This window comes from Pomacea canaliculata, linkage group LG14 (assembly GCF_003073045.1).
Source record: "Pomacea canaliculata isolate SZHN2017 linkage group LG14, ASM307304v1, whole genome shotgun sequence".
NCBI classification, from domain to species: Eukaryota; Metazoa; Mollusca; class Gastropoda; order Architaenioglossa; family Ampullariidae; genus Pomacea; species Pomacea canaliculata.
The window spans coordinates 15,112,204-15,136,537 of NC_037603.1; the positions used below are offsets into that span (position 1 = coordinate 15,112,204).

The following is a 24,334-nucleotide window of genomic DNA, read 5'->3' on the forward strand; positions in this document are numbered from 1 at the left end:
GCCCCTTCTCAGATTGCCTCAGATATCCACTTTCATCTCCATGGTGATGGCCTTCCTTTTCTTTGATGAACTGTTATCAGATGAGTCTACTTTCGCTAAACCTCGTAAGTCGGAATGAGCGTCGTAACCACGAAACGACGTAACTCGAGACCGTCGTAACCCGAGGACTACCTGTACACATCTTTTATCCTGCCATATATGGCATTCTTTGGCATAATGTATACATGTTCTGTTGTGTGCGTCTGTGTATGTATTATTCTTTTTGTGTATTTATTTTTTTTCTTTAAGCACTTTGAAGTAACTTTTGATGGTGGAATAAAGCGCTCTATATATAATATTAAATTAAATTATAAACACTGGCTCACGAACTGGCACATAAGCATGCAGACACATCCCGGATCATCTCTCACCGATTCTCTCTCTGACATGAAAACAAAAGAACGACCACAGTTTCCTTAGCACGCCCTCCCCGACAGAGTTTCGATTTCTTTTTCAAGGGAAATAATCAGCTAATGACAGTTTTTAGTGCCGTACAAGTTACGTCCCTTGGTTTTTAATGACTTCACCGAGATCTCATCCTTCTGCTACGGTTAAAATTTTAAAAATAAGAAATATAAATTACTAATGAAAATACCCGATAACAAACGAAGAAGACTATATAACAGTTATGTATAAAGCAGAAGTTTTCTCTGAACATGTCAACCACATTGTAAGATACTGAGAGGGGGAAAAAAATAGACAAATTTGAATGTCTCCATTCTTTTGTTATCCTGCAGGATAACACTCAAGCTGCAGTCATTCACAAAGAGATCAGCACTTCACAACCTTTTAATATGTCATCTAGTCATTTCCTTGCTTCTTTCTGAGCTTGGCGTTATCAAATTTGAAATGGAATTCGAGGGTCCACAAGACAAGAAAAAATGTGAGCTTCAATGCTGATCAGGAACTTGATTAACAACCTGCGTGCGACTATAGTTCTTGTACTTCATTTAGTCACGGAACATTTTAGACAACAGTGGTGAGAAATTTGCAATGTCCATTGTGTTTACAATGTAAGATCGTCTACAGACTTCAGGAACAACAACAACGTCAGAGCCATCGTCTTTTGTGATGAAGATAAACACTGGCTCACGAACTTACACATAAGCATCCACATATACTCCCCGCATCATCTTTCACCGATTCTCTCTCTCTCTCTGATACATGAAAATAAAAGAACGACCATAGTTTTTAACCTTAGCACGCCATCCCCGACAAACAGTTTCGGTTTCTGCTTCCAGGGAAATAATCAGCTAGTGACAGTTTTTAGTGCCGTACAAGTTACGTCCCTTTTATGATCTCCGAGATCTCATCCTTCTGCTATAGTAAAAAATAAAATAAAATTTTTTAAAAAAAATAACAATTAAAATAACATATAAAAAGCAAAAAACTGAACTATATAACAGCTACGTTTAAAGTAGAAGTTTTGTCGTCTAAGATGTCTGGAAATGTCAACAACAGTGTAAGGTACTAAGAGGAAAAAAAGAATCGACACATGAACGTCTCCATTCTTTTGTTATCCTGCAGGATAAAACACTGAAGCTGCAGTCAGTCACAAAGAGATCAACACTTCACAACCTTTTAATATGTCATCTAGTCATTTCCTCGCTTCTTTCTGAGCTTGGCGTTATCAAATTTGAAATGGAAGTCGAGGGTCGGATTTCAATGTTCCACAAGACGAGAAAAAATGTGAGCTTCAATGCTGATGAGGAACTTGATTAACAACCTGTGTGCGACTATAGTTCTTGTACTTCACTTAATCACGGAACATTTTAGACAACAGTGGTGAGAAATGCGCAGTTTGATCGTCAGTGTCCATTGTGTTTACAATGTAAGATCGTCTACAGACTTCAGGAACAACAACAACGTCAGAGCCATCGTCGTTTGTGATGAAGATACAGCAAATGTTTGCATCACAAACAGTAAGTGTAAGAGTTTTTTCTGATGTCTGGGCTTGCATATTTTGTCTTCAGGTACAAGGGTGCCTAGTTTTGAGGAGGATATCGCATGCCAACTGATCTGATCATATACCTTCCATGTGAGGCAGATGGGTAGTAACTTCTCCGGAATATTTTTATTTGGCGATCACACACACACAAAACGGTCTAGTGGTTGTTCTATCTACTCTTGTGTGTGTATATATATATATCACGCACGCATGTGTGTGTGTGTCAAACAAACAAACAGATTTGAAGGCTAATTCCGTGGCGAAATCAAAGTAATCCCTCTGACTCCTCTTCTATGTGTTTGTCCATCTCCGACTTATTCTCTGTGTGTGTGCACACCGTACATCCATTATGTTCTTCGCAAGCACTCATCCCACAACGAACTGTGCTGCTTATCACGCACGGCTTGCCAACTGTGAGCGAATACAAGTTTGCATACACTTTGCCAGACGGTATACTCAATTATTCCACCCACGGCCAACCCTCCTCACGTAACCTTGCAGTGTAGCCCCGCCCACTGACCTCCTGACCTTTGGCCTGACACGTCGCCTTGCACCACATACACGGAAAGTGGCTCAATTTTCTGGGGCAAGAAACTAAAAAGAAGCATATGGTTTCTCGGAAATGTTCTTACTTTGAAATGAACCTACACACACCCAAGCACGTATTTGAATATAACACCACACCCACCCACTGACAGACACACACTGAGAGAGGGAGAGAGCATACAGGCATAAGGAGAAAGAGATTGTGAGACAGAAGGTCACCAGTTCTACTGAACTGCATTGTTCACAGTTTTGACATTCACAACATTCACTCAGAGCGCTGCAAATCACTCTTTCTGTCCACCCACGAACGTATATCCCTGGACTGCTGGCAGACGATTTTTCCCCCCAGTTAACTACTAAAACGAGGCATTAGACGACATAGCTTCCGGTTTATTCCCATTCTTTGTTACGGCTCGCCGAGACTAACAGCGGGTCACTTCGCAAAAGGCCAAGAGTGAGTCTCGGCTTACAGACATCAGTCCATCAGTCCACCAGCTCGTCTTCCGTCTGCTTCAGGCATAGTTACAAATACTTATCTGACTAAAAACAGCAACAGTCAACATACACGGAGGTTTGCTACCCGTAAGTTCCAGTTTCCGGTAGGAGTTTTCTGTCTATCAGTCAAAACATTGGTACATGGAAATAGGTGAAAGGGCAAAGGGCATTGATGCGAAACTCGGATCAAATCAGAATATCATTGGTGTCATGGTGGGGAAAGGCTTCTTCGTTTGATAAGTGAATATTTGTGCCACTGTAGCTAAAGGTGTCAGCAGCTCATCTGACAAACTGTGATTAGATGACATGGTCTTCTCCATGGGGTTTGACTTTTTTCTTTCATTTTTTTTTTCTTTCTCTATTTCTGTCGTTTCCTTATTCCCTTTTGACCCCTTTATTCTTTCATTTTTCCTTTGTTCTTTCTTCCTTCTTTACTGCATATAATTTGTCGATTTGGACATTGGGGTTTGTTTTATTTATACATACGGAGCTCACCACTCATACACACAGTCCTGAAATGAAGACGGTGCAATCAGACACACTATTAATTAACCTGATAATTAGACACGCTGTGTACATGGAGCAGTGAGTTAAATATCGAGGAAACCGAGACGATAGGATGAAGGATGTTTCCTGCTGCATCATTTGAACGCGGCATCTGACTTGGATGTCTAGGTCAAAGGTCGCTACTCGGAGCGCAGCCACACTCTCTCGCTCCTCTCGATGGTATCTTATATCATATCCGTGTGTCTTTTCCTTCTGTCTCCTCGGCAGCTGAGCTTTGTGAGCACAACTTGTCTAGTCCTGTTCTAACAAACAATACAAACAATGCTCTCTTTCTCTAAACAACAACAATGCAAGCGCCCTCAGGCAAGGCGAGCTCGGTGCACTTCACACAAATCACAATAACACACAAACAGGACAACAGTCACATCCTGGACAAAAGCAACAATAGATTATACGGTAAGGTGCTGAATAAATACCCACTTATTCTCAGAAAAAAAATCTGTCATAAATATACATGTACATTTATAAAAGTTTGTATATACAAATAATTAATTAAATTTAATTTTAAAAATATTTCTGAGCGCTTGAGAAAGTCGGTGAAGTGCTGTGTATCTATCACGTGATTTTTAAAGTCAGCGATTTCTACAGGTATTGACTAATACTCACACTGTATCATCTGACGATAGGTCTTTCTATTGTCGAGAGAATTGAGTTCAGTAATGTCGCAATGACTGACAAGACAACCTGATATGTGAATGTCTGATAGTGGTCATGTGGACCTCGTCTACACCTGTACACCCTGTACATATGTACTTTCTGTTTTCACACTTCATTGTTGCTATATTTAGACTTCATGGTCACCACTTCCCTCATACCAACAGTACTATGAGGCTGCTGCACTGTTAAAATAGTATTAATCTCATTATTAAATAATGATGGCTCAGGTCAAGTAAGGTAGGAGATAATGTAATTTAGGACACAAGCTTAATGATGCATGCTTAGATAATTTTTCACAGAGCAGAACAGTTGTCACGAATATTAATATAACTAAATCGACAATTTATTATGAAATGAAATCGAGAATCTGTATAAAAATTAAATGGACAGTACAGCAAGAAAAGTTTCTAACCGTTCTTTGTTTAATGTCACACCTTTCATATTTCTCAGCAAGTGTGCATGCACCCACTTTTCCCTGAACTCGACCAACTTGTTGACGATCACGTGACCAAGCACCAGGTAGCACAATGTCATGTCACGTACTTTTTTTCCTCGTTTCTCTCGTCTGAGAAGGCTCACCCATGGACTGAGTACACGTTGACAAAATTCTCACGGTGAGACTCAAAGGCCACGTGACTGGCTTACTTCTCGGTTCCCTTGACACGGGGACGGTTCGCTAGTTCCCAGCGGCACCTAGCGGGACATTCAGACAGGTTTCGTGTTTTACCTTGGTGTTTACCTTGAATGCTCGAAGGTGGAATCAAGATCCCACCTCCTTTCTGATCCTTCTCGCCGGAGTCGACAAAACAGCTGAGCGGAACGAGTCTGAGGTTGTTTGCTATGCATGCTGACATTGTTTGTGTGTATGTAGGTGAGAAAGATACCTATTTCTTTGTCTGTGCCACCTGTCTATCCCAGGGTACAGTTTGCTTAGCTGGAGGGTCAAGAGGGTTCAGGCAGGGGGAACATGGGGGAGGTGGTCATTTTGTCTTCATCGTCTTCGTCGTCTTTGTCTCCATTTTTGACTTTTTCCCATCATCTTCTCTTTTTTTTTATTTACTCTCGTCCCTCAACTTGGAAATAATCATTACAGGCATGCATTTTGTTTACAGCAAGATCGAATGTAGGCAAGCTGTCGCAAGCTGTCCCTGAGCCATGTCGAGTACAGTTGGCTCATTATTCCACTGGCATATTCAAGGTCTGGGCCTATCAATGTCACGGCTAGTAAAGACAGACAGTATTAAAGGTCTGGTGTGATGCAAATTATTTTTCTAAAGACCGTATATTGTTGAATGGAAAATATTTCTGAGAGGAAATGATGAATACCTCCCTCTGTTTAGGTTTTGCGCTACATGCCTACAAACAACACAACTCACGGAAAAAGGTCAACAACCAGGGGTCAGTATTGTCTATGGATACCATGCAAAGGACTTAGCCAATGGGTGAGCTCCGTGAAAGGCCATGGGACCACATCTCTCTGATGTCCGGAGTTTGATCTCTGTTCATGCGATTTTTATATTATCTCAAGGACTGAAAATGTATCCAGATCTTGGGAAATAGTATCGTGTATTGTAACCTTTAAACCTTCATTACAAACAAAATGTACCCCACTTGACCTTTAAGTGGCTTTTCGTCTGCAGCGCCTTGGCGGTGGTTTTCCGCGACCATCGAGCCATCGGAAAAGGCTTCAGACTGTCGCCCACTAACGCAAACAATAAAGGTTTTGTTCCCTGTGACTTGCTCGATGGCATCCGGTTTGGGTTTTTGCCATATTGGCAACAGGCTTAGATAACTATGCTGCTCTATGCAAAACTTCTATGACATCTTCCTTACCACATGCAAAGATGGCACTCGAATGACATGACATGAAAGTTGACCGGCAGGAAAAGAGGACGTGCAGCCTCTGGTTATTAACTGTGAGGTCATAGTTCAGACTATTTTGGGTTTATGGAAACGCCTTCTTTAACGACCTCAGCTGGGACACCAATGTAACTCCAATGACTTTGTTTTCTGAGCTACCTGAAAAAAGTTTGGCATTGAGAGGGATTTTCAGGTCCATTTGTACCTGGCAGAGATAAGAGTGGACTGACTTACTCAATCACCGTCTGGTACGGCAACGCCACCCGAAACATAAAATCCCGGGTGGTGCGTGCAGGTGGCAGAACTGTCGGGTGTGACCTGTCGCCACAATCTGTCACATGCCTGACGATTGACACCCAGCCATTGGACTAGTTTGTCGCATTCCCTGTGGGGGTTAGGTACAGAACATGTCTCTAAGAAATAGTTTGTTAGCTAAACCAGAGTGAGCTCGATGGTGGCTCAAAATACTGTTCAGTGTCTGTGTGAACAGTGAGAGTGTAGTGCAAGCACGCATGGACGCGTCCTACATGTTTGTATGTGTGTTTGCATGTGTGTTTGGGTATATTTATGCATACATTCAGTGATGGAAATAATAAGCATGGATAGTGTAAGTGTATGTGAGTGAGACTGCACATGTGTTTGCATGTGTGTGGAAAGGGGTGTGTGGCTCCTGTGTGGGTGCAAGGAAAGATACCCACTTTTATAACATTTTAAATTAATTTCAATATAAAACAGTGAGTGTAGTACTCTCTACGAGTACAGGTGTTAGACTGATAATTGTTAAGTGGCGGCCATCGAGGGTAAGCGGGATTTGAGGAAACTTCACCATACTAATCCGAGAATACAAGTTTTTGTTTGTTTGTTTGTTTGTTTTTAGACATCAGTGTTGATTCCTTTGCAGGTGTAGGGTAACCTCTCGTGAGACACACTCCATAATTTTTCTTTCTTTCTTTCAAATACATGGTCTGTTAAAAACCTCGCTTCGAGCCATCTTATCTCATGTTTGAACAGTCATCTGCCTCGGTTGTGAGCAGACAAGACATGGTGGGATCAATCTCGAGATTCTTGTTTTTCAACTCACCCTGTCCATAGCTACACTGGCATGTGTGTCACAACCTGCATAGCTACACTCAGCTCTCTGATGCTATTCAGGAGAATACTGTAGTAATAATTTAATAAAAATAATATAATAATATTTAATTATAATAATTTTGAAGTTTCATTTCTCACTCCGCTGTAAACATCAAGAGATGAAGAAAGTGAAATTCTTGCCTTGTGACTGTAGCCCCGATACACCATGCCTCTTAATAATATCTGCTTCAGTGTCAAACAATAGATAACACGTGTGCTTGATAAGGTTCAAGATAGCAAGTGTGTTCGACAGTGTGGTCTTGGGACCTGGCAGGTGGCTAGACAAGCTGTAGGTATGTGGGTGAGACACTTGGGACAGAGGGTGGACGTGTGAGAGGGAAACTATCAAACTTTAAACTGCACTTAAAAATAGAGCAGGGTGGAAACCTCCTCCACCCCATTGCCCTGCCACCCAGTTGTCCAGCAGATACGGGTATGTCTGATTAAACAGGGAAATTAAAGATGAACGACATATTCCATTTTAACAACACAATGAACCACTTCTCTTCACTGGTCTATGATCACCAAACTTTTAAAATTTAAAAAAAAACTCTAAAATAATTCGGTTTTGTCCGTGATGGTTCCGGTACAGACAGGTTGCTCTAGAAGTAAGTACACAGAGTAAGTTCAAAGTAATAATCAGAAGAGATTAACAACAAACAATCACAAGCCGGATTAAGACTCCATTGCCTCATAGAACAGACGATTGTGTAGGAAAGAATTACTGGATCGGAAACACTGAGAGGATCACAACACTGAAACACAGCAGATCACAACTCACAAGTCCTCGAATTTCTCTGATAATCCGTCGGCGGATTTCGTAATCTTTCGTCGAGGTTGGACAATTCCGAGTGGTTAGGCATGACCACAGACCGTTAGACATTTCTGCTTTATGTCGCGATTATGGCGGAACCAAGAAGTTTAATGTTAACAAAAGAAAAGAGAAGAAAATTGCGAGTAGTATCTGTCCCTAAGCTAGAGAAAAATGGAGGGAAAGGATATTCCCCTCCCTACACCCTCGTTGTTCCCCTGTCCTCCCCTCCACAGGATATATTACACCTCAAGCAGGATACCCCCCACTGAAAGGAAACTACTCCTCCACAAGTCTATACAGGAAAATTATGTGAATCGTGTGAGCGAGTGTGCTGTGTGCATCTGTGCATGCGTGCGAGGGCAAAGGTCAGGATGCGAGCGTGCTGCCCCAGTGACGTCACTGTCACGCGCCACCTCGGTGGCTCAGCGTTGCGACACGCGCGCAACCCCGGGACTGCCATCTTTTGTGTCAAAAATTCGCTTCCAACAGGTGAAGCCGTGTCCTGGCCACCGACTGAGGTCCCGACTGCTCACCACTTCCCTCTCCTTGCCTCACACCGATCCACGCGGCGCTTCTGACGACGTGAGTGGCTCGCCGGGAAAGAAGTAAGCTCGCCATTCTTTCCAATCTTGCAGCGGTTGTAGTAGAATAATTTTGCTGCATCGGAACATTTAGATCGCTGTTGTTGTTGTTGACATTTTTGATTCTCTACATCAGCACAAGTATGAGACTGAGAAGTGAATGAGCATTTCTCATGTTGGAAGCCATTGCCCGCTTTTTTCCTGTTTATATATTTTTTTTTTTGTATTTTTGAATTTATCGCTGACATTTGTTATTGTCACTCAATACAAACAGGGCAATTTTTCCGTTTGTTTTTACCTTTGAGATTGGTATATGGGGTAGGAGTTTAGGTATGATTAATCCTGTATATCAGTCACGAATGTAGCGAAGTTCAAATACCAGGAGGATGAATAAAGCATTGTTATCGTTATCTCCGGATACTGACAGTCATATTATAACATCCTGCTGTTCTTTGCTAATCTTATGAACATCGTGTAAAGGCAGTGAACACGTGTGGTTCTGCAGATAATTAGAAGTTAATTGTATTGGTAATTGTTTGTCGAGAGAAAGAAAGGTATTCTTGCTAGAATTAAACCAGGAGGTAGATGTGTGCAAGCAGCTGTGACTTGCAGCTTGTGGTTGACTGGATGCACAAAGCAAGTCAGATGAACGAATTCAAGATGGAAGACGGTTGATTTTCTTCCTGGTTTTTCCCGTGTTCGTGTTGAGCGACTTTCAGCCCCCCCCCCCCCTCCCTAACCCCGCCCTTTCCAGGTTTCTTGGAAAAATCGCTTGCGTTCAAATCCAGGAAACGCCTGCGGTTGAATGTATCTCGTGAACTGGGTGATGATGGAGTGAAGGACGGACAATGAATGTTTTTGTGAGGATAAAAATGGTGACACTGGCTAGTCACACCCACACGCACATATACACGCACGCACACAAAGCACGAGACCTCCAACATGCGCGCGCACATGGAGGAGGCGGCAGATCACCTCACGCTGTATATAAAAAAAGTTTGTATACATAATAGCGAATAGGCTTTTCTTGAGAATTTCTTCATTTGACTCGCTTGTTTTTAGGTGGATTGTAGTTAAACAGTAATCTGTAAGCCAATAGTCGGTACAAAGGGAAAACATCGTCTTTGAGAGTTGTGTGTCTGTGTAGGTTGGGAGGAGGGGAGAAAGATTTTTACTCCAAGTCAGCAACTAAGGTTATATCACGAAAAATATAAACAAATGTCACATGTAGAGAAAAGAACAGCGTGCCCGAGACGAGATCCGAACCCAGGACAGCTAGCCTTCACTGTATTGGTTACGAGCGTTAACCGTTGCACCACCAGACCGCCATGTTGTCTAAGACGTCGCTACAAACAAGAAGTAAAAATTACAGTATCAGATTATCGCCCTCTCCCTCCCCTTCTCTAAACCTGAAACCCAAACTGTATCGCTGAACCGACCCGAGAATAGTTGAGGGAATAAGTCCTCTAGTTGCTCAGCTGCATTTGAAACAAACAAACAAAAAAAAAAATAAATAAAATGCAATGAAAGAAGAGAACGTGTTTTAAAACATAAAACTGCTCAGTCTGCCTTGTAATGTGTTTTTGCACATGAGCACTACTCATCTACAACGACACTGTTGGAGTAAGCTGTATCAGAAGTGAACGTGTAGATGGTGGTCCATGGCGTGCAGGTCTCTGAACATTTTGAGAGTTCAAGGTCCTCCGAGTTCACGGCTTCGGCTTTTCACGTGGTAAGGGTGGAGCTTCATGCTTTACGTGGTACGTGCTTTACGTCAGTGCCAAGAACTATGGCAGGCTCGCTAAACGTGTTGAAGCTCGCTGGTCTGACGAAGCCTCTACGGTTCACACACTCCCCTGGGATTATTTGCTGTCTCTTGCTTGGAAGAAACATTCTCTACCCCACCCCACCCCAGGTGTAGTGTTTTGGGACTTGAGTCTCATTAGGAAGTCAAGCCTTGGCCGCTGACGGTTAATTATAGTTATAGAGGCGCCGGAAAAAAACTTCCTTGTCACCACTGCAGTGAAAGGCTCGGGGTTCGGATCTCGTCTCGGGACACTCTCTGTATGTCACACCTGTCCCAAGGGCTTGGCGTTGGGAATTTTCTCCGGATACTCCAGTTTCCTCCTCTGATAGTGCGAAACCACTTTCCTACTAAATAAAGCATCCACCAACCAATGTTAACGATGATAATCTCACTATCTTTCTAAACTATTTGTTAAAGGCCGATTTTTCCTGTTATCGCTCAACACGTGCGATTCTGCCAGTCCGCCGGCTCATTCGCACCTGCCTGTCATGTCACCTGTTCGGGACACCTGGGGAAAAGACAAGTTCGCTTGAAAACTACGGAAGAGTATTATGTGTCCTACACCCCTATATCCCTTACACCCGAGAGTCTTTTTCTAAACTTAGCTCATCGTGACAAGAAAAATATGTAAAGTGGAAACTCTCACCAACATGGTTAGATGTCCTCTTTTCCTGGGTTCTTTTTGGAGTCGGTTGGGTTAACCTGTAACCTGTAAAATAAACATTTTTTCACTTCACATCACCGTATGGGGTCTAGCAAAGTATTTAGCATATTCTACAGAAAAATTACACATTACTTTTTTCATAAACATCCGTATACTTCATACTTGTTTACTTAGCTTTTCATGTCTTGCAAGTGTCACTCCTCTTTGAACTGCATTTGAAGCTTATAAAGTTTGTGTGTTTTTGATGTTTAGACATCGTTCTTTAACGTAGTACAAACAGCAAAAGCATCCATTGATGTGAATTTACTGTGAATTTAATATTTGTATATATCATCTTCACTTCATCCTGTTCCAATCCTAATTCCATTTTAACGTCTCATAAATTTCTTACTTCAATCAACATTGACACCAAAGCCTGATGGCTGTAAACTTTGGTCCCAGCTGTATTGCCAATGATTTTTATTGATAACCTGATTAGTTATTGCTGTAAAAGGATGTGGGAGAAGAGTTTGACAGATGACATGACAGTGCGCTGTGCCAAGTGCTAAGTGTGTCAGGTCACGGCTCACACGTCATGAGGTCAGCCCCCCGGTCCCCCAACTGACTCACACGTCACAGGAACGTTTCTTGGGCGTCACCCGAATCCTTCTCAATATCCTGGAGGTTAGGGTGTTGTTATGGAAACAACTGCCGGTATTGCTATCAACAACATGAATAATTATCCACTGCATGGATAGAAGAAGAACTAGTGAAGAATGAGGAAGAGAAGAGAAATACAGGGTTCAAAACCTTCGATGACATTTATGACTCGGAAAAATTACGATTTAGAATATATAAGTTTCAAGAGGATTTTTAATTGGAGTAATAAATCAGCTGTCGTTTTCCTTGGGCTGACGGTTTCTCGAAAAAACTCTCAACCTCAAGCAGTGTGGTGATTTGTGGACAGGATGATAGTACCAGGATACTGGATGTTAGTGAATGGCATGACGGGACGGAAATAAGCCAGAAGTGAGGGAGCAAAACTATTGTTCTCCGATGAATGATGAAAAAAGAAATGATTATGAACTTGTCCATTTCAGCGATGTTTTATAATCTTATTGGTTAATTTGACAAGATCTTTTTGCTTCGCTCTGGAGTAAAAAGATGGACGAAGGAAGGACGAGTGGGTTAATGGACAAAAAGGGTTGTTATCACATGTTCTAGTCCTTTTTCACACCTTTCCTTTTGCAATATCATGTTACTCTCAGCTCTTGCTATTTGGTTCCTCTTTGGGTTTTCTGTAGCCCCCAAGGGCCCGGCTTCTAGTGCCGGGGGCGAACACCCAGCCTTTCTCTGGCTGGGTGACAAAGCTGGCCCACCCCTTTTCCTTAGGCTTTTCTTTTTCTTGCTTCATTAGCCCTTTCATCTCTATTCTTTTTCAAAGTAAACATCTCCCTCATATACTACAGTTTTACCCTTCCTTTCTTCTGACTTCACCGGCCCTTCTTCTGTTTTTCCTTCTCCCATTACATCTTTCTTCGAACATCATTTCCTGTCTGCGGCCTTCTTTAGGTCCCCTGCGTTTGCCGTGCAGGGCGACCCGTGTCGGGGGAGAATGGGATCCTGGAGGTTGAGGTCCCTGATGAGCTGCGGCCCATCATACCAACACACCTCTTTGGCCCGGACTTCCCCTAGACGGGGGGTTGGTGTGGCCCACACCAATCAAGCGGCTGGTCGTGAATTGCCCTAGCTTTGCTAGAAGGCTGCGGCCGGGGTCAATCTGGTCTTGCTTCTGGAAGGCCAGAGTATATTCCTTGTGTAGCCCTGGTGTGACCCTGCTGGAAATACCCAAGTGGTACCGCTCGGTCGCATCCCCTAGTTGGACTCCGTGGTGGGTGGAGAGCACAAGGAACGAAACGTTAATCCTTTTATCATGGCCAAAAAATTATCTAACCTGGGGAAACGCATACGTGAAGATGATTCCTCTGATAGTGAAGAGGAAGTGAGAGAAGGTATTGAGGGGGCCTGGCCCCGTTTTTTGGTGGTAGAAGGCGCAGAGCAGGACCGACCTCTCTCGTCTCTATCACCTTTTGCCATAGCGAAAGGTTTTAAAAACATTTCCAACAATTTTTCTACTATAAGACGTTTGCGCTCTGGACAATTCCTTGTTCAGTGCGCAAATCAAAAAGCTTCTGAAGCCCTACGCCGATGGGACGGTAAACAGTTCGTCGATCGCCCCATAAAAGTTACATCACATCGATCCCTCAACTCTTCGAAAGGGGTCATTCGTTGCCCGGACCTTGCTGGGATGACTGAGACTGACATCAGGTCAGAATTGGCATCTCAGGGGGTCTCAGCAGTACAACGAGTCACACTAAGGAGGGATGGGAAATCTATTCCCACAAACACCTTATTTCTAACCTTCTGTCTACCCAAAATACCCGACTTCATTGAGGTCGGGTACTTACGGGTAAAAGTTTCAATCTTCATTCCATCTCCCTTGCGCTGTTTCAACTGCCAGCGTTATGGTCATGGGGCGAGCTTCTGCAGGTCCCAGGCCCGCTGCTTTCGCTGCGGCGGTACCGGCCACGCGGCAGCTGATTGCTCTTCAAGCGCAAAATGTGCAAACTGTGATGGGGCACACGTCGCATCATCTAAAGACTGCCCGAAGTGGAAGGAAGAGGCAGCCATTCAACGCGTACGTGCGGAATCTGGCGTCTCGTACGCTGAAGCCCGCCGTCGCGTAGTGGGTGGCTCCTCAGGAACACCTTCTACTTCGAATTCCATATCTTATTCAGCAGCAGTCATAAAGCGACCCTCCACCTCTGTGTCCATACAGACTGACATGACTTGGGTCTCCTCAGAAGGCCCTGTTCCTATAACTCAATCTATGCCACCTCCTCCTCCTCCTCCTCCTCCTCCTCCTGCAAGTTGTGGTGGCGCCCAGTCAACACAGAAAACTCAAGCATCCCAAGCTACACAAGCATCACAGTCAAAGCCTTCCACCTCACCAACCAGAAACACCGTCAGACAACAAACGCGCAATTCAAAACAACCAAAAAACAAGAATATCACACCACAGACAGACAAGAATACCAAAACAAAACAAAAATCACCTGAAAAATCCACTACACCCGGGACCACCACAGCAGCACCTATACCAGTTCTTAATCGCTTCACTCCTCTTGGCGAGCAGGGGATGGATATGGATGAGCGACGCTTAATGTCGCCTTCTCCTTCCCGCCGCCCCCTGCCCTCTCCTGGATCTTCTCCTTCAGTTACTTTGGGGCGATCTACGTCCCTTTCTCACAGATAACACATGTCTATAATCCTTCAATGGAACTGTCGAGGAATCCGAGCAAACTTTGAAGAACTCCGATGCCTAACATCTCGCTTTTCTCTTGATGTAATAGCTCTGCAAGAGACTCATCTTCTTCAAACAAACTCTTTTTCCTTCAAAGGCTATCGAGTTCTACGTCAAGACTCACCAAATGATGTACCTTCAGGAGGGACTGCTCTTTTTATTCGGTCAAACCTTTTATATAGCCAGGTTCCACTAAATACTAATCTTCAAGCTGTTGCTGCCCGAGTTTCTCTGGGCAAAACTATCACTATATGCAGTCTTTATCTACCTCCATCAGCTCGGATATCCCGACAGGACCTTGAGAGTCTTTTAACCCAACTTCCTACTCCCGTCCTTCTTTTGGGTGACTTTAATGGACACCACCCCATGTGGGGCGGGGCCTCGACTGACACCAGAGGAGAGTTGTTGGGATCATTTTTTATGGAAAATGATTTCTGTATACTGAATGACGGTTCAAACACCTTTTGCCGTCCACACAACAGCACAGAGTCAGCAATTGATTTGTCAGTGGTCAGCCCAGCACTTTTATTAGATTTAAACTGGGCTGTACATGATGACCTGTGTGGTAGCGATCATTTTCCCCTTGTTTTACATTTTACAAATGGTCTGGAGCGGGACGATAACCTTCACAAAGGTGGGTGGAATTTAACTAAGGCAGATTGGCTTGAATTTCAGGCCCTCTGCTCCACCCACCTTACCAGAAACCCGTTCTTTAATTTTGAGATTGAAGACATTAGAAAAGACCCAATGTTACACCCGGCTAAAGTTTTCACTACAAGTTTAAATAAAATTGCATCAGAAACGATTCCGGTACTAAGGCACCGTAATAACCGACCAAGGGTGCCTTGGTTTACAGAGGAGTGTAGGGTAGCTCAGCGCGCGCGGAAAAAAGCCCAGCGTCTTGCTTTCCGTCAACCCACTCCTGAAAATGTAATAAATTTTAAACGTACCCGAGCTCAAACCCGGTATATCTTTAAACAGGCAAGGAAACTTGCGTGGCAGAAATTTGTGTCCTCATTATCCTCCCGTACCACTTCCAAAGCGGTGTGGGCGGCCATAAGGAAGATAAAGGGAAGATTTCAGGCTGAGTCAATAGGCCATCTGCGGGTTGGAGACTCTATTCTTACAGAGGTACAGGATGTCGCAAATTCCTTAGCATCCACCTTTGCTCATAATTCTTCCTCTTCACACTACTCTTCAGACTTCCAACGCTTAAAATCTGTCCAAGAATCATCGGGTTGTGACTTTTCTTCAGACAACTCCGAAAAGTACAACCTACCTTTTTCTCTTTCTGAACTACAACAGGCCCTTCAAAAGAGCAAGGATTCTGCACCGGGTCCTGACAATATTTCCTATCAGCTACTAAAACATCTCCCACAGTCTTCTCTCCTTCTCCTTCTAGATATCTTCAACTTTATTTGGGTATCCGGCTGTTTTCCCCCCTCGTGGAGAGAGGCAGTAGTTATACCCATTCCAAAACCTGGTAAGGATACCTCTGATCCAAATTCTTACCGTCCTATCGCTCTCACTAGCTGTCTATGTAAAACTCTAGAACGTATGGTAAATGCTCGCCTTACCTGGTACCTCGAATCTCAGAGTCTCCTCTCCAACCTGCAGTGTGGCTTCAGAAAACGCCGCAGCACCCTGGACCATTTGGTCCGTTTTGAAACCTTTGTCAGGGATGCTTTTGTCGGCAAAGAACATGTTCTAGGGGTGTTTTTTGATTTAGAGAAGGCATACGACACTACCTGGAAGCGGGGTATTCTGTTAGACCTCCATGCCCTGGGCTTCCGGGGTCGTATGCCACTCTTCATTGAGAATTTTCTTTCAAACCGCCATTTTCAAGTCAGAGTAGGGTCTATACTGTCTGATCCTCAGGAACAGGAAATGGGCGTCCCTCAGGGCAGCATTCTTTCTCCAACTCTTTTCAACATCAAAATCGACTCAATCTTGAAATCAGTCTGTCCAGGTTTAGAGGCCTCTTTGTATGTAGATGACTTTGCTATCTGCATACGAGGCCGCTCCCTTCCATGCCTCGAACGCCGGCTTCAGCTATGCGTAAATGCAGTACAAAAGTGGGTGACAGAAAACGGCTTCAATTTCTCTCCTACGAAGTCAGTATGCATCCACTTTTGCAAACTGAGAGGTATGTTTCCAAACCCTTCTATCACTGTCAAAGGCACGATACTCAAGGTGGTCCAAGAGGTTAAATTTCTTGGGGTCATCTTTGACCGTAAACTGTCTTTTCTACCTCATATCAAATCTCTACGCCTATCTTGTCAGAAAGCCTTGGACATTCTTAGAGTAGTTGGCCATGTCAGCTGGGGAGCGGATCGCACGGTTCTGCTACGTCTCTACCGTGCCCTGATCCGCTCAAAGCTAGACTACGGATCCATTATCTATGGCTCTGCTCGAGAGTCCTACCTTAAAATTCTTGATCCAATTCATCATCAAGGGCTCCGCATCTGTCTGGGTGCCTTCCGCACCACTCCTGTACAAAGTTTGTACGCAGAAGCTGGTGAGCCTCCACTTTCTCTCCGTCGTTTGAAACTCATGCTATCGTATGCCTGTCGCTTAAAATCCCATCCTGGGAATCCTGCGTATCGTGCTGTCTTCAGACCTCAGCGTGCTGCCCTGTATGCCATTCGTACCAAGGAGCAAAAGCCTCTTTCACTCCGAGTAGCACCTCATCTTCAAGCTGCCGGAGTAGATATCAAGCAGGTAGAACCTTTACCTCTACAAACAACTCCTCCTTGGATTCTCCCTGTTCCTGAGATTCGCTTTGATCTTACAACTTTCAAAAAAGGGGACACTAGTGACCCATCTATCTTCAACATTTTCGAAAACTTATTTCTGATTATCCTCAATTCTGTTCAATCTATACAGATGGCTCCAAAATCCCAAGTGGTGGCCCAGTCGCTGCGGCTGCAGTTCCATCCTGCCAACCACAACGGGCTGCTTCAGTCCGATTGGCAGATGAAAGTTCTATCTTTACAGCAGAACTCTATGCTATCATACTTGCCTTGCAGCATGCTCACCGCTCTTCGGAGCACAACTTTCTGATAATCTCAGACTCTCTTTCTGCTCTCCAAGCTCTTATTTCAAATGAATCTGATCACCCCCTTGTGGTCAAGATTCATAAAATTCATGCAGCACTTATCGAACGAAACAAGGACATTGTCTTTATCTGGGCCCCTGGCCATTCTGGCATTCCAGGCAATGTCCGAGCAGACCAGGCTGCTAAGGCTGCATGTCAGTCCCCTGGTAAAATACAGTTCCTTATTTCATCTGACTGTAAAACTGTACTTACAACCTACATACTGACTTTATGGCAAAACCTCTGGAACACCCTCTGTCAGAATAAATTATTCGCCACTCTTCCCTGTCTTTCTGACCGCCCACCTTTGTGCCATACCACAAGGCGGGAGGAGGTAGTCCTAACAAGACTAAAGACAGGACACACATATGCCACGCAAGGATACCTCTTGCGAGGGGAACAACCACCAGGTTGCCCCTGGTGTGGGGGACATCTTGACGTAGTACACTTTCTCATGAACTGTCCGGGGGCTTCAGACCATTCGTCAAAAATTTTATACAGTGGATTCATTGTATGTTTTATTTAGGTCCATCCCATCGGCAGCTATTTTTGGTTTTTTAAAAAGAATAGGACTTTTACACCAAATCTAAGTCTAATATATCTTATGTAATTTCTGTTTTGTTGGCGGCCTTTTTGGGCTCCACCACCCATTTTACACCATATTTGTTTCTTTAACATCTAGTTAACTTATTACCGTGGTCTGATTTTAAGTTAAATAACTGGAGAAAATTTACCCTGAAACCTTTAAACATAAAAACTTTTTTATTGCCATGATATAGCCTTAGTTGCTGGCATGGCATAAAACACCAATAAACAAACAAACAATGGGTTTTCTGTATTTGATTTTATTCTTCGTTAGTACTGTTGTTTATTTTTTTATAGTTCATCTGTTATTTGTTTGTTTTCCTGTACCTCGTATGCTGTCCATGTTTTGTTTTTGTTCTGAAGTGCTAAGAGCATGCTCCTTAAGAGTGGGAGTATGCGCTTTACAAATTTTGTATTTATTTTTTTTAACTGTTCTCAAGTATGGGTTATTAACCAGTAGTTCTTTAGAAAGTACTTCTGAACTTCTTGCTTTGTCCACCTGTGTGTTTTAGATGCATGTTGGGGACATGAACTGTCAGCACAAAAAAAGAAAAAAAAAATCACATCCTTTCACAGACTAGAGATATAGGATATCAGTTGCAGGTAATGACAATGTTGGGGTATACCGGGTATTTTGAGCAGCGAGACAAGTTACCCGTCACTCGCTTGACAGTTCATCTGCACTGCAACACTTCACCGCCCCTCGTGTTATCATCTCACCACAGGCCGCCTGTGGGTGAACTTTCGTCACATGGCTTCACAGTGTGAAAGATAATCGTTCATTCCATGTCCACCTAAGATGATTTCCACTAATCAATGTGCAAAACAGCCATATCCTAACTTTTTTTATTCTTTCTATCCATGATTTTACTTTCGCTGTTTCTTCGAAGTTTACACAAAAATCCACAACCAGCAGTTCGTGAACAAAAATTATCTCCTGTCAGAATACATGAATATTTTATCTCAAACACAAACAAGAAGATAGGAGTATATACTATCCGAAGAGCCGGCTGGACATGATAACGGTTATAACCTCCCCCTTACACTACCCTTCGTTGATAGGAGTGAGAAGATAAACTTTCTTCACTGTGTAATAATACACGTATTACTAAAACAGTTTGAAGAACTGTCACATTCGTGATTAGTCACAGTGTCACGTGGGAAACTCTTACAAATATCACAGAAATTCATAAACATTTACAATGTTAATATTTTTTTTACTAAAGCTTTGCAGACAGGATTGTGAGGATAAATAATACAGACTGGAATAGGGATAGACCATTTTTTCTAGTTCGTGTTGTTGTTGAGTATCGTGATATTCCTCACATCATTGTGACCTTAGGTACGTGACTGTTTGGTTCCGCACGTGACCCTCGTGCTGTGTACGATACCCGGATGTTGGACGTCTGGACGTCATGACGTTCCTGCCATCATCATAAAGTTTAGGACACCCACCCTGAGGCTCTCTTGCCAGCTTTTTGCCATGCTTGACTAGTCAATGCACATTGGTTTATTGTCAATATTTATGACTGAAGCAGACTTTAAACATGTTTACATACGAAATGCAGGAATATCAACAAACCAGAAGTGTTGGCTGGTGTGATACATTTTGACGAAGAAATAAAGTGGATGAACATTTTCTAACCCTCCCATCCCTTATTAAGGCATCTTTCTGATATGTCTTTGCTCAGCAGTAAATTCACTGTTGCTTATAATGTAAACAAGTAGTTTGAATTTTTACAGAGCAAGCTAGACAACGATGGCAGGGAAGCAGGATATGCCACCTCCCTACACCCAGGGGGCACCTGGCGGTTACCCCCCACAACAGGGTGGATATCCCCCACAGCAGGCTGGGTATCCTCCTCAACAGGCTGGATATCCCCCGCCCCAGGCAGGATATCCTCCACCTCAAGGATATTATCCTCCTCAGCAACAAGGCTACATGGGACAAGTTTGTATTTTGAATAATGCTGTTCCGATTTTCTCTGGGTCGGTGTAGATATGTGAGCTTATGATGTGAATGTTTATGGGTGTGTGTGTTTTCTTTGTGTGTGTGTGTGAGTGTGTGTGTGTGTTTTAAGGTGTAGACTTATCCAGGATGTGTCACTTAAATAGCTCTCTTCGTCCAAGCATGGTGTAGGGGGCGGGGTACTTTTAAGTAGACCACCCGGGTATGCTAAATATTAAATATATATAATCGAAATTCCTGTTGTACATATAAGCATTGACATTTTTTCTTGTTTTACAATATTTATTGAATATGAATATATTTAACATGAACACCTTTATGTCGATATACATTACGTACGTGTTGAAATATATTCAAATTAGTCGACCTGAAGGCTGCTTTGTATTTACCTGCAACATCCTGCCTACCCCAGCTTGTGATGCCGCAGTGTGCACACCTGTAATGAACCCCATGTCACGTGTCGCATGTCGGCTCAGCCCGAGCCTGAGTTCTAAAGGGGACGAGTGGGTTGCTACGTCATTATAATGTGACGCTGTTCCGTCACTGTAGCTGCTGCGTCATTATAATGTGACGCAATTTTGTTTTATGACGTGTTGGCATGGATGGAAGGGAAAAGAGAAAGGAGAGAGGTCAGCAGGGAGCAAGGTTGAGCTGGGAGGAATCTGTTGGGAGGATATTTGAGTGACATGTATCTACGTGAAAATCCTTTTATGAGACCGGAGCCATAGCGAGCTGTGAGGAATCTGTTGGGAGGACATTGCAGTGACATCTACCTGTGGGGATATTTCAGGGTACAAACGAAGAAGGCTCTTGGTAGATGTAGGTATCCCCTTCTGTCCCCGACCCATTGTTTTTTGTTTCCTCCCTTGTTCCTTTTATATATATATATTTTTTGTTTGTTTGTTTGTTTGTTGTGTTCTCACGTGTGCGTGTCGTTTGTTTTGCCCTGGAGAGCGATCGGATTCCTTGATACAGGCGACACCCCATACACCTTTGTATCCACCTGTACATAGGCTGTGCATGATATGTTATTTCTGTTTCTGCTTCTCAGCCTCCTGCTCTGTGTGTGTGTGTGAGAGAGAGATGGCCAGTGTACGTGTGTATCTACTTGTTAGTGCTTGAGAGAGTGTGTATGTGTGTTTGTGTGTGTGTGTGATCACAAAGTTGAGTGTACGCTTGCAGGCATGTGCAAGTTTGTGTGTGTGCTTGTGTGTGTGTGTGTGTGTGCGAGAGATCACGTAGTTGAGTGTATGCATGCAGGCATGTTTGTGTGTGTTTGTGTGTGTGTGTGTGAGTGTGTGTGTGTGTGTGGGATCAAGTAGTTGAGCGTACATATGCAGGCTTGTGCATGTTTGTGTGTGTGAGTGTGGGTACATGTGCATGCACTTTGTCATGCCTCCTTGCAGAATTCACTCAGCTTTTTGCTGCTTCCCACCCTCTGCAGGCTCCAGTCTACTATCCACCCCAGCCAGTCATCGCCGCGCCTGCTATGCAATCCGTACGTGTGTATGCATGCGTGTGAACATCTGCATGCGAGCTTCTATATAGTGAAAGCATGTGTGTGTTATAGAATTAAAAAAGGCTAGTGAAAAGAGAGAACTAATGGAGTCAGAAGAAATAAAACTTTATTTCTTGATGCTAACATTTTATTTTATTCATTCACCCCATGAAGAGTATGGAGGAATTAAAACTATGCACAATCAACAGTTGACCCATGTAAAAGACTACCAATAATTTTGATAAATTCGATATTTTTTCAGTACATGCTTTGAGTGGTGCAGAAAAGACTTACATTTACCTGAAATCGGGTTTTTAATATAAAATTGAGGAATTAATCTTTTTCTTTCATTCATAATCAGACTATAATGCATTGAAATTCGTCTGCAACATCACAGGTGTACATTGACAGTGTTGCTGTAGTTTTATTACAAAGTGGTTTAGTGTGGACTGAGAGGTTATTAGTTAATATTCTAAAATTAAAATAATGAGCAGTCTATCACTAGTGATGTAGTCTGCATGTAGTCAACATTATGATCCACATTGCTTCATACCTTAACATGCGTCTGTTGTGTATGCGTGTGCGACCGTTTACTTGTCTGTGCTCGGTCCCTCCGTGTGTATGTGTGTGTGTGTGTGTTTTCCAGACAACAAGCAACAACGTGGTGGTAGTGAACTCCGGACAGCCAGCAGTCCAAACTGTCGTCGTTGAGAGGTAATGTACTGTGTCCACCCGTCCGTCCACCAGTTTTTTTTTCTGTGTGTATATGTGTCCGCGGATTCACGCAAAAAGTACAAAGAGCATCAAGAAATCATTTGCACCCATTGACCCACATAATTTGAAGCACGACCTCACGTGACTCTTGACCTTGTTCCCTATTTCAGGCGCGGGGTCAACCACGTGCTACACTTCATCATCTCGCTCTTCTTCTGGCCCTGGATCATCGTCTGGATCATCCTTGTAAGTGCCACATCCTCGACATTGTTGTTTAGATAATTGTTCGCGGGAAAACGAACACAAGAACGGGATAAAATCGTGGAGGATCCCGGGAGTGAAGGAGGGATAGAGGCAATCCCATGTAAACAGTTGACCCTTGTACATTGAAAAGAAAATAAAGGATGGTAATAGGGGTGGGCCTCAAGAAAGTATTTTGTGGCTGGGGTACTTCTTCAATAAGAGACATCACACTTAGGTATTGACTCTACTGAAACACGGATATACACGATGTTGTGATACATGTTTGTTTTGTTTACAGTGTATTGTTGAAGGATGCTAGACATCATCGTCCAGCCTCAAGACGTGTTGCTGACACCTCACCAGCAGCTCAGAATCGTTTGTTTATTGTTGAAGAATCATTATTAATGTCACCATGTCGCAAAGTTAATTACATATTTTTTTACAAGTTGTTGATAACTCAAAACAGCACATCTATATCATCCCTCCTTTAATAATGATGGTGACAAATTACATTTTTACATGTGTAGATTAAGAATCACTTCTGGCAGCACCATATAATTACGACCAAATTGTATTCAAGATACGATTTTTTGGTGCTTTTGTTTTCTTGCTACCAACAAAGAACTTTGCAGTAAATATCAGGCTTCACAAGAGGGCAATCTAATTAAGAAAGAAGGTGTTGACATTGGTATAGCTTACATCCTTGCATTTGTTCCTTTTTCTTAATTATTTTCCTCTTTTTGTACCCCACTTTTGTGGAAGGGACATGATAAGCTGATAGTCGGAGAAGAACATGTACCTCCCAATGGTCTGTGCATGATTACATAACAAGAGATTGGTCTCAATCAAGTCACGTGACAAATCATTGTAGGATGTATTCTTCAGAAATACTTAGTGTATTCCGCTTTCAACGAAGTTGAAATTTCTCTGTCTTGTTTATTTAGGTTCTGTGTTCTTGGAACATAAACCTAGTGACTTCAGCAAACTACAAGATTTATTTCGAAAAGTAGCAACTTGATAACACTGATTGTCTGCTACAGTCAAGCAGTAAAACATAAGTAAAACATACACAATATACTAATTTGACTTCGAAAAGACTTTAGACATTGATTTTAAAGTAAATAATTTAAAAAAATCTTCTCCAGTTTTGAACTCGTTCACGTGACAGCGGCATTGCTCCCTGGGCAGTAAACACCGGTGTGTAGGGGACGGGAGAAGTTCTTTATTATGACCTGGGCTTTTGCAAATTTTTTTTTTCAAATGAAAGTGTGCCTTTAAAAATGCATTAAATGAGATGCAATATGGAGAAAATGTTATTAAATTTTTCTATATTTTTGAATGTTTGTTTACTTTATTTACCTAATCCCTGTACGGCTGGTACAGTCTCACTACACCTGTGGGAGAGGGGTTGGGTAGAATCAGGGTGGGGCACTCGTGTGGAGTGAAAGGACGACAGATGCCGGGAGCGTTAGGTCAAAGTTCAACCCAACACACCGGACATTTTTAATGGCTTGCATCTGCACTCCATAAAAGCAGTGAGGTCATGAGGTGACATTTACATAAACATTCAGAGCAGTGCTTACTCTGAAGCCGAAAGAAAGATGTTTCCATGAAAAGTAAAACTATTTTTAGTTCATCATCTAAACCAAACAAGCATACCTCTGGGACATGTAGACATCAAACGGCTTATTTCCCAGACTCGGTAACAATTAAAGGGTAGAATGACCTTAACTGTTTAAAGATCTGCTTTAGAAAAACACTGAACCGGAAGAACGT

The 24,334-nt window shown here is 42.9% G+C and overlaps 1 protein-coding gene across 4 annotated transcripts; it reads left to right on the top strand.

Moving 5' to 3' along the window:
- Positions 1–8,465: 8,465 nt before the first annotated feature.
- LOC112555128 (calcium-binding protein P-like) lies at positions 8,466–23,869 on the top strand. Of its 4 annotated transcripts, none has more exons than XM_025223344.1 (6): positions 8,466–8,662; positions 19,878–20,085; positions 21,548–21,601; positions 22,248–22,315; positions 22,486–22,561; positions 22,857–23,869. In XM_025223344.1, exons 2-6 carry the CDS (start codon positions 19,894–19,896, stop codon positions 22,875–22,877), a joined length of 411 nt encoding a protein of 136 aa, XP_025079129.1. In that variant the 5' UTR covers positions 8,466–8,662; positions 19,878–19,893; the 3' UTR covers positions 22,878–23,869. The 4 variants fall into 4 exon arrangements, 3 of the variants coding, with proteins under 3 accessions (XP_025079129.1, XP_025079133.1, XP_025079130.1); XM_025223345.1 differs by lacking the exon at positions 8,466–8,662 and adding an exon at positions 9,498–9,621; XM_025223348.1 differs by lacking the exon at positions 21,548–21,601 and having other exon boundaries at positions 8,468–8,662.
- The last annotated feature ends 465 nt before the right edge of the window (positions 23,870–24,334 follow it).

Excerpts from the sequence above, each read along its gene's own strand:
- LOC112555128 (XM_025223344.1), top strand. The coding sequence starts at position 19,894 with ATGGCAGGGAAGCAGGATATGCCACCTCCCTACACCCAGGGGGCACCT. Across the intron at positions 21,602-22,247 it reads CCGCGCCTGCTATGCAATCC|ACAACAAGCAACAACGTGGT; the intron begins GTACGTGTGTAT and ends TGTGTTTTCCAG. Across the intron at positions 22,562-22,856 it reads TCATCGTCTGGATCATCCTT|TGTATTGTTGAAGGATGCTA; the intron begins GTAAGTGCCACA and ends TTTTGTTTACAG.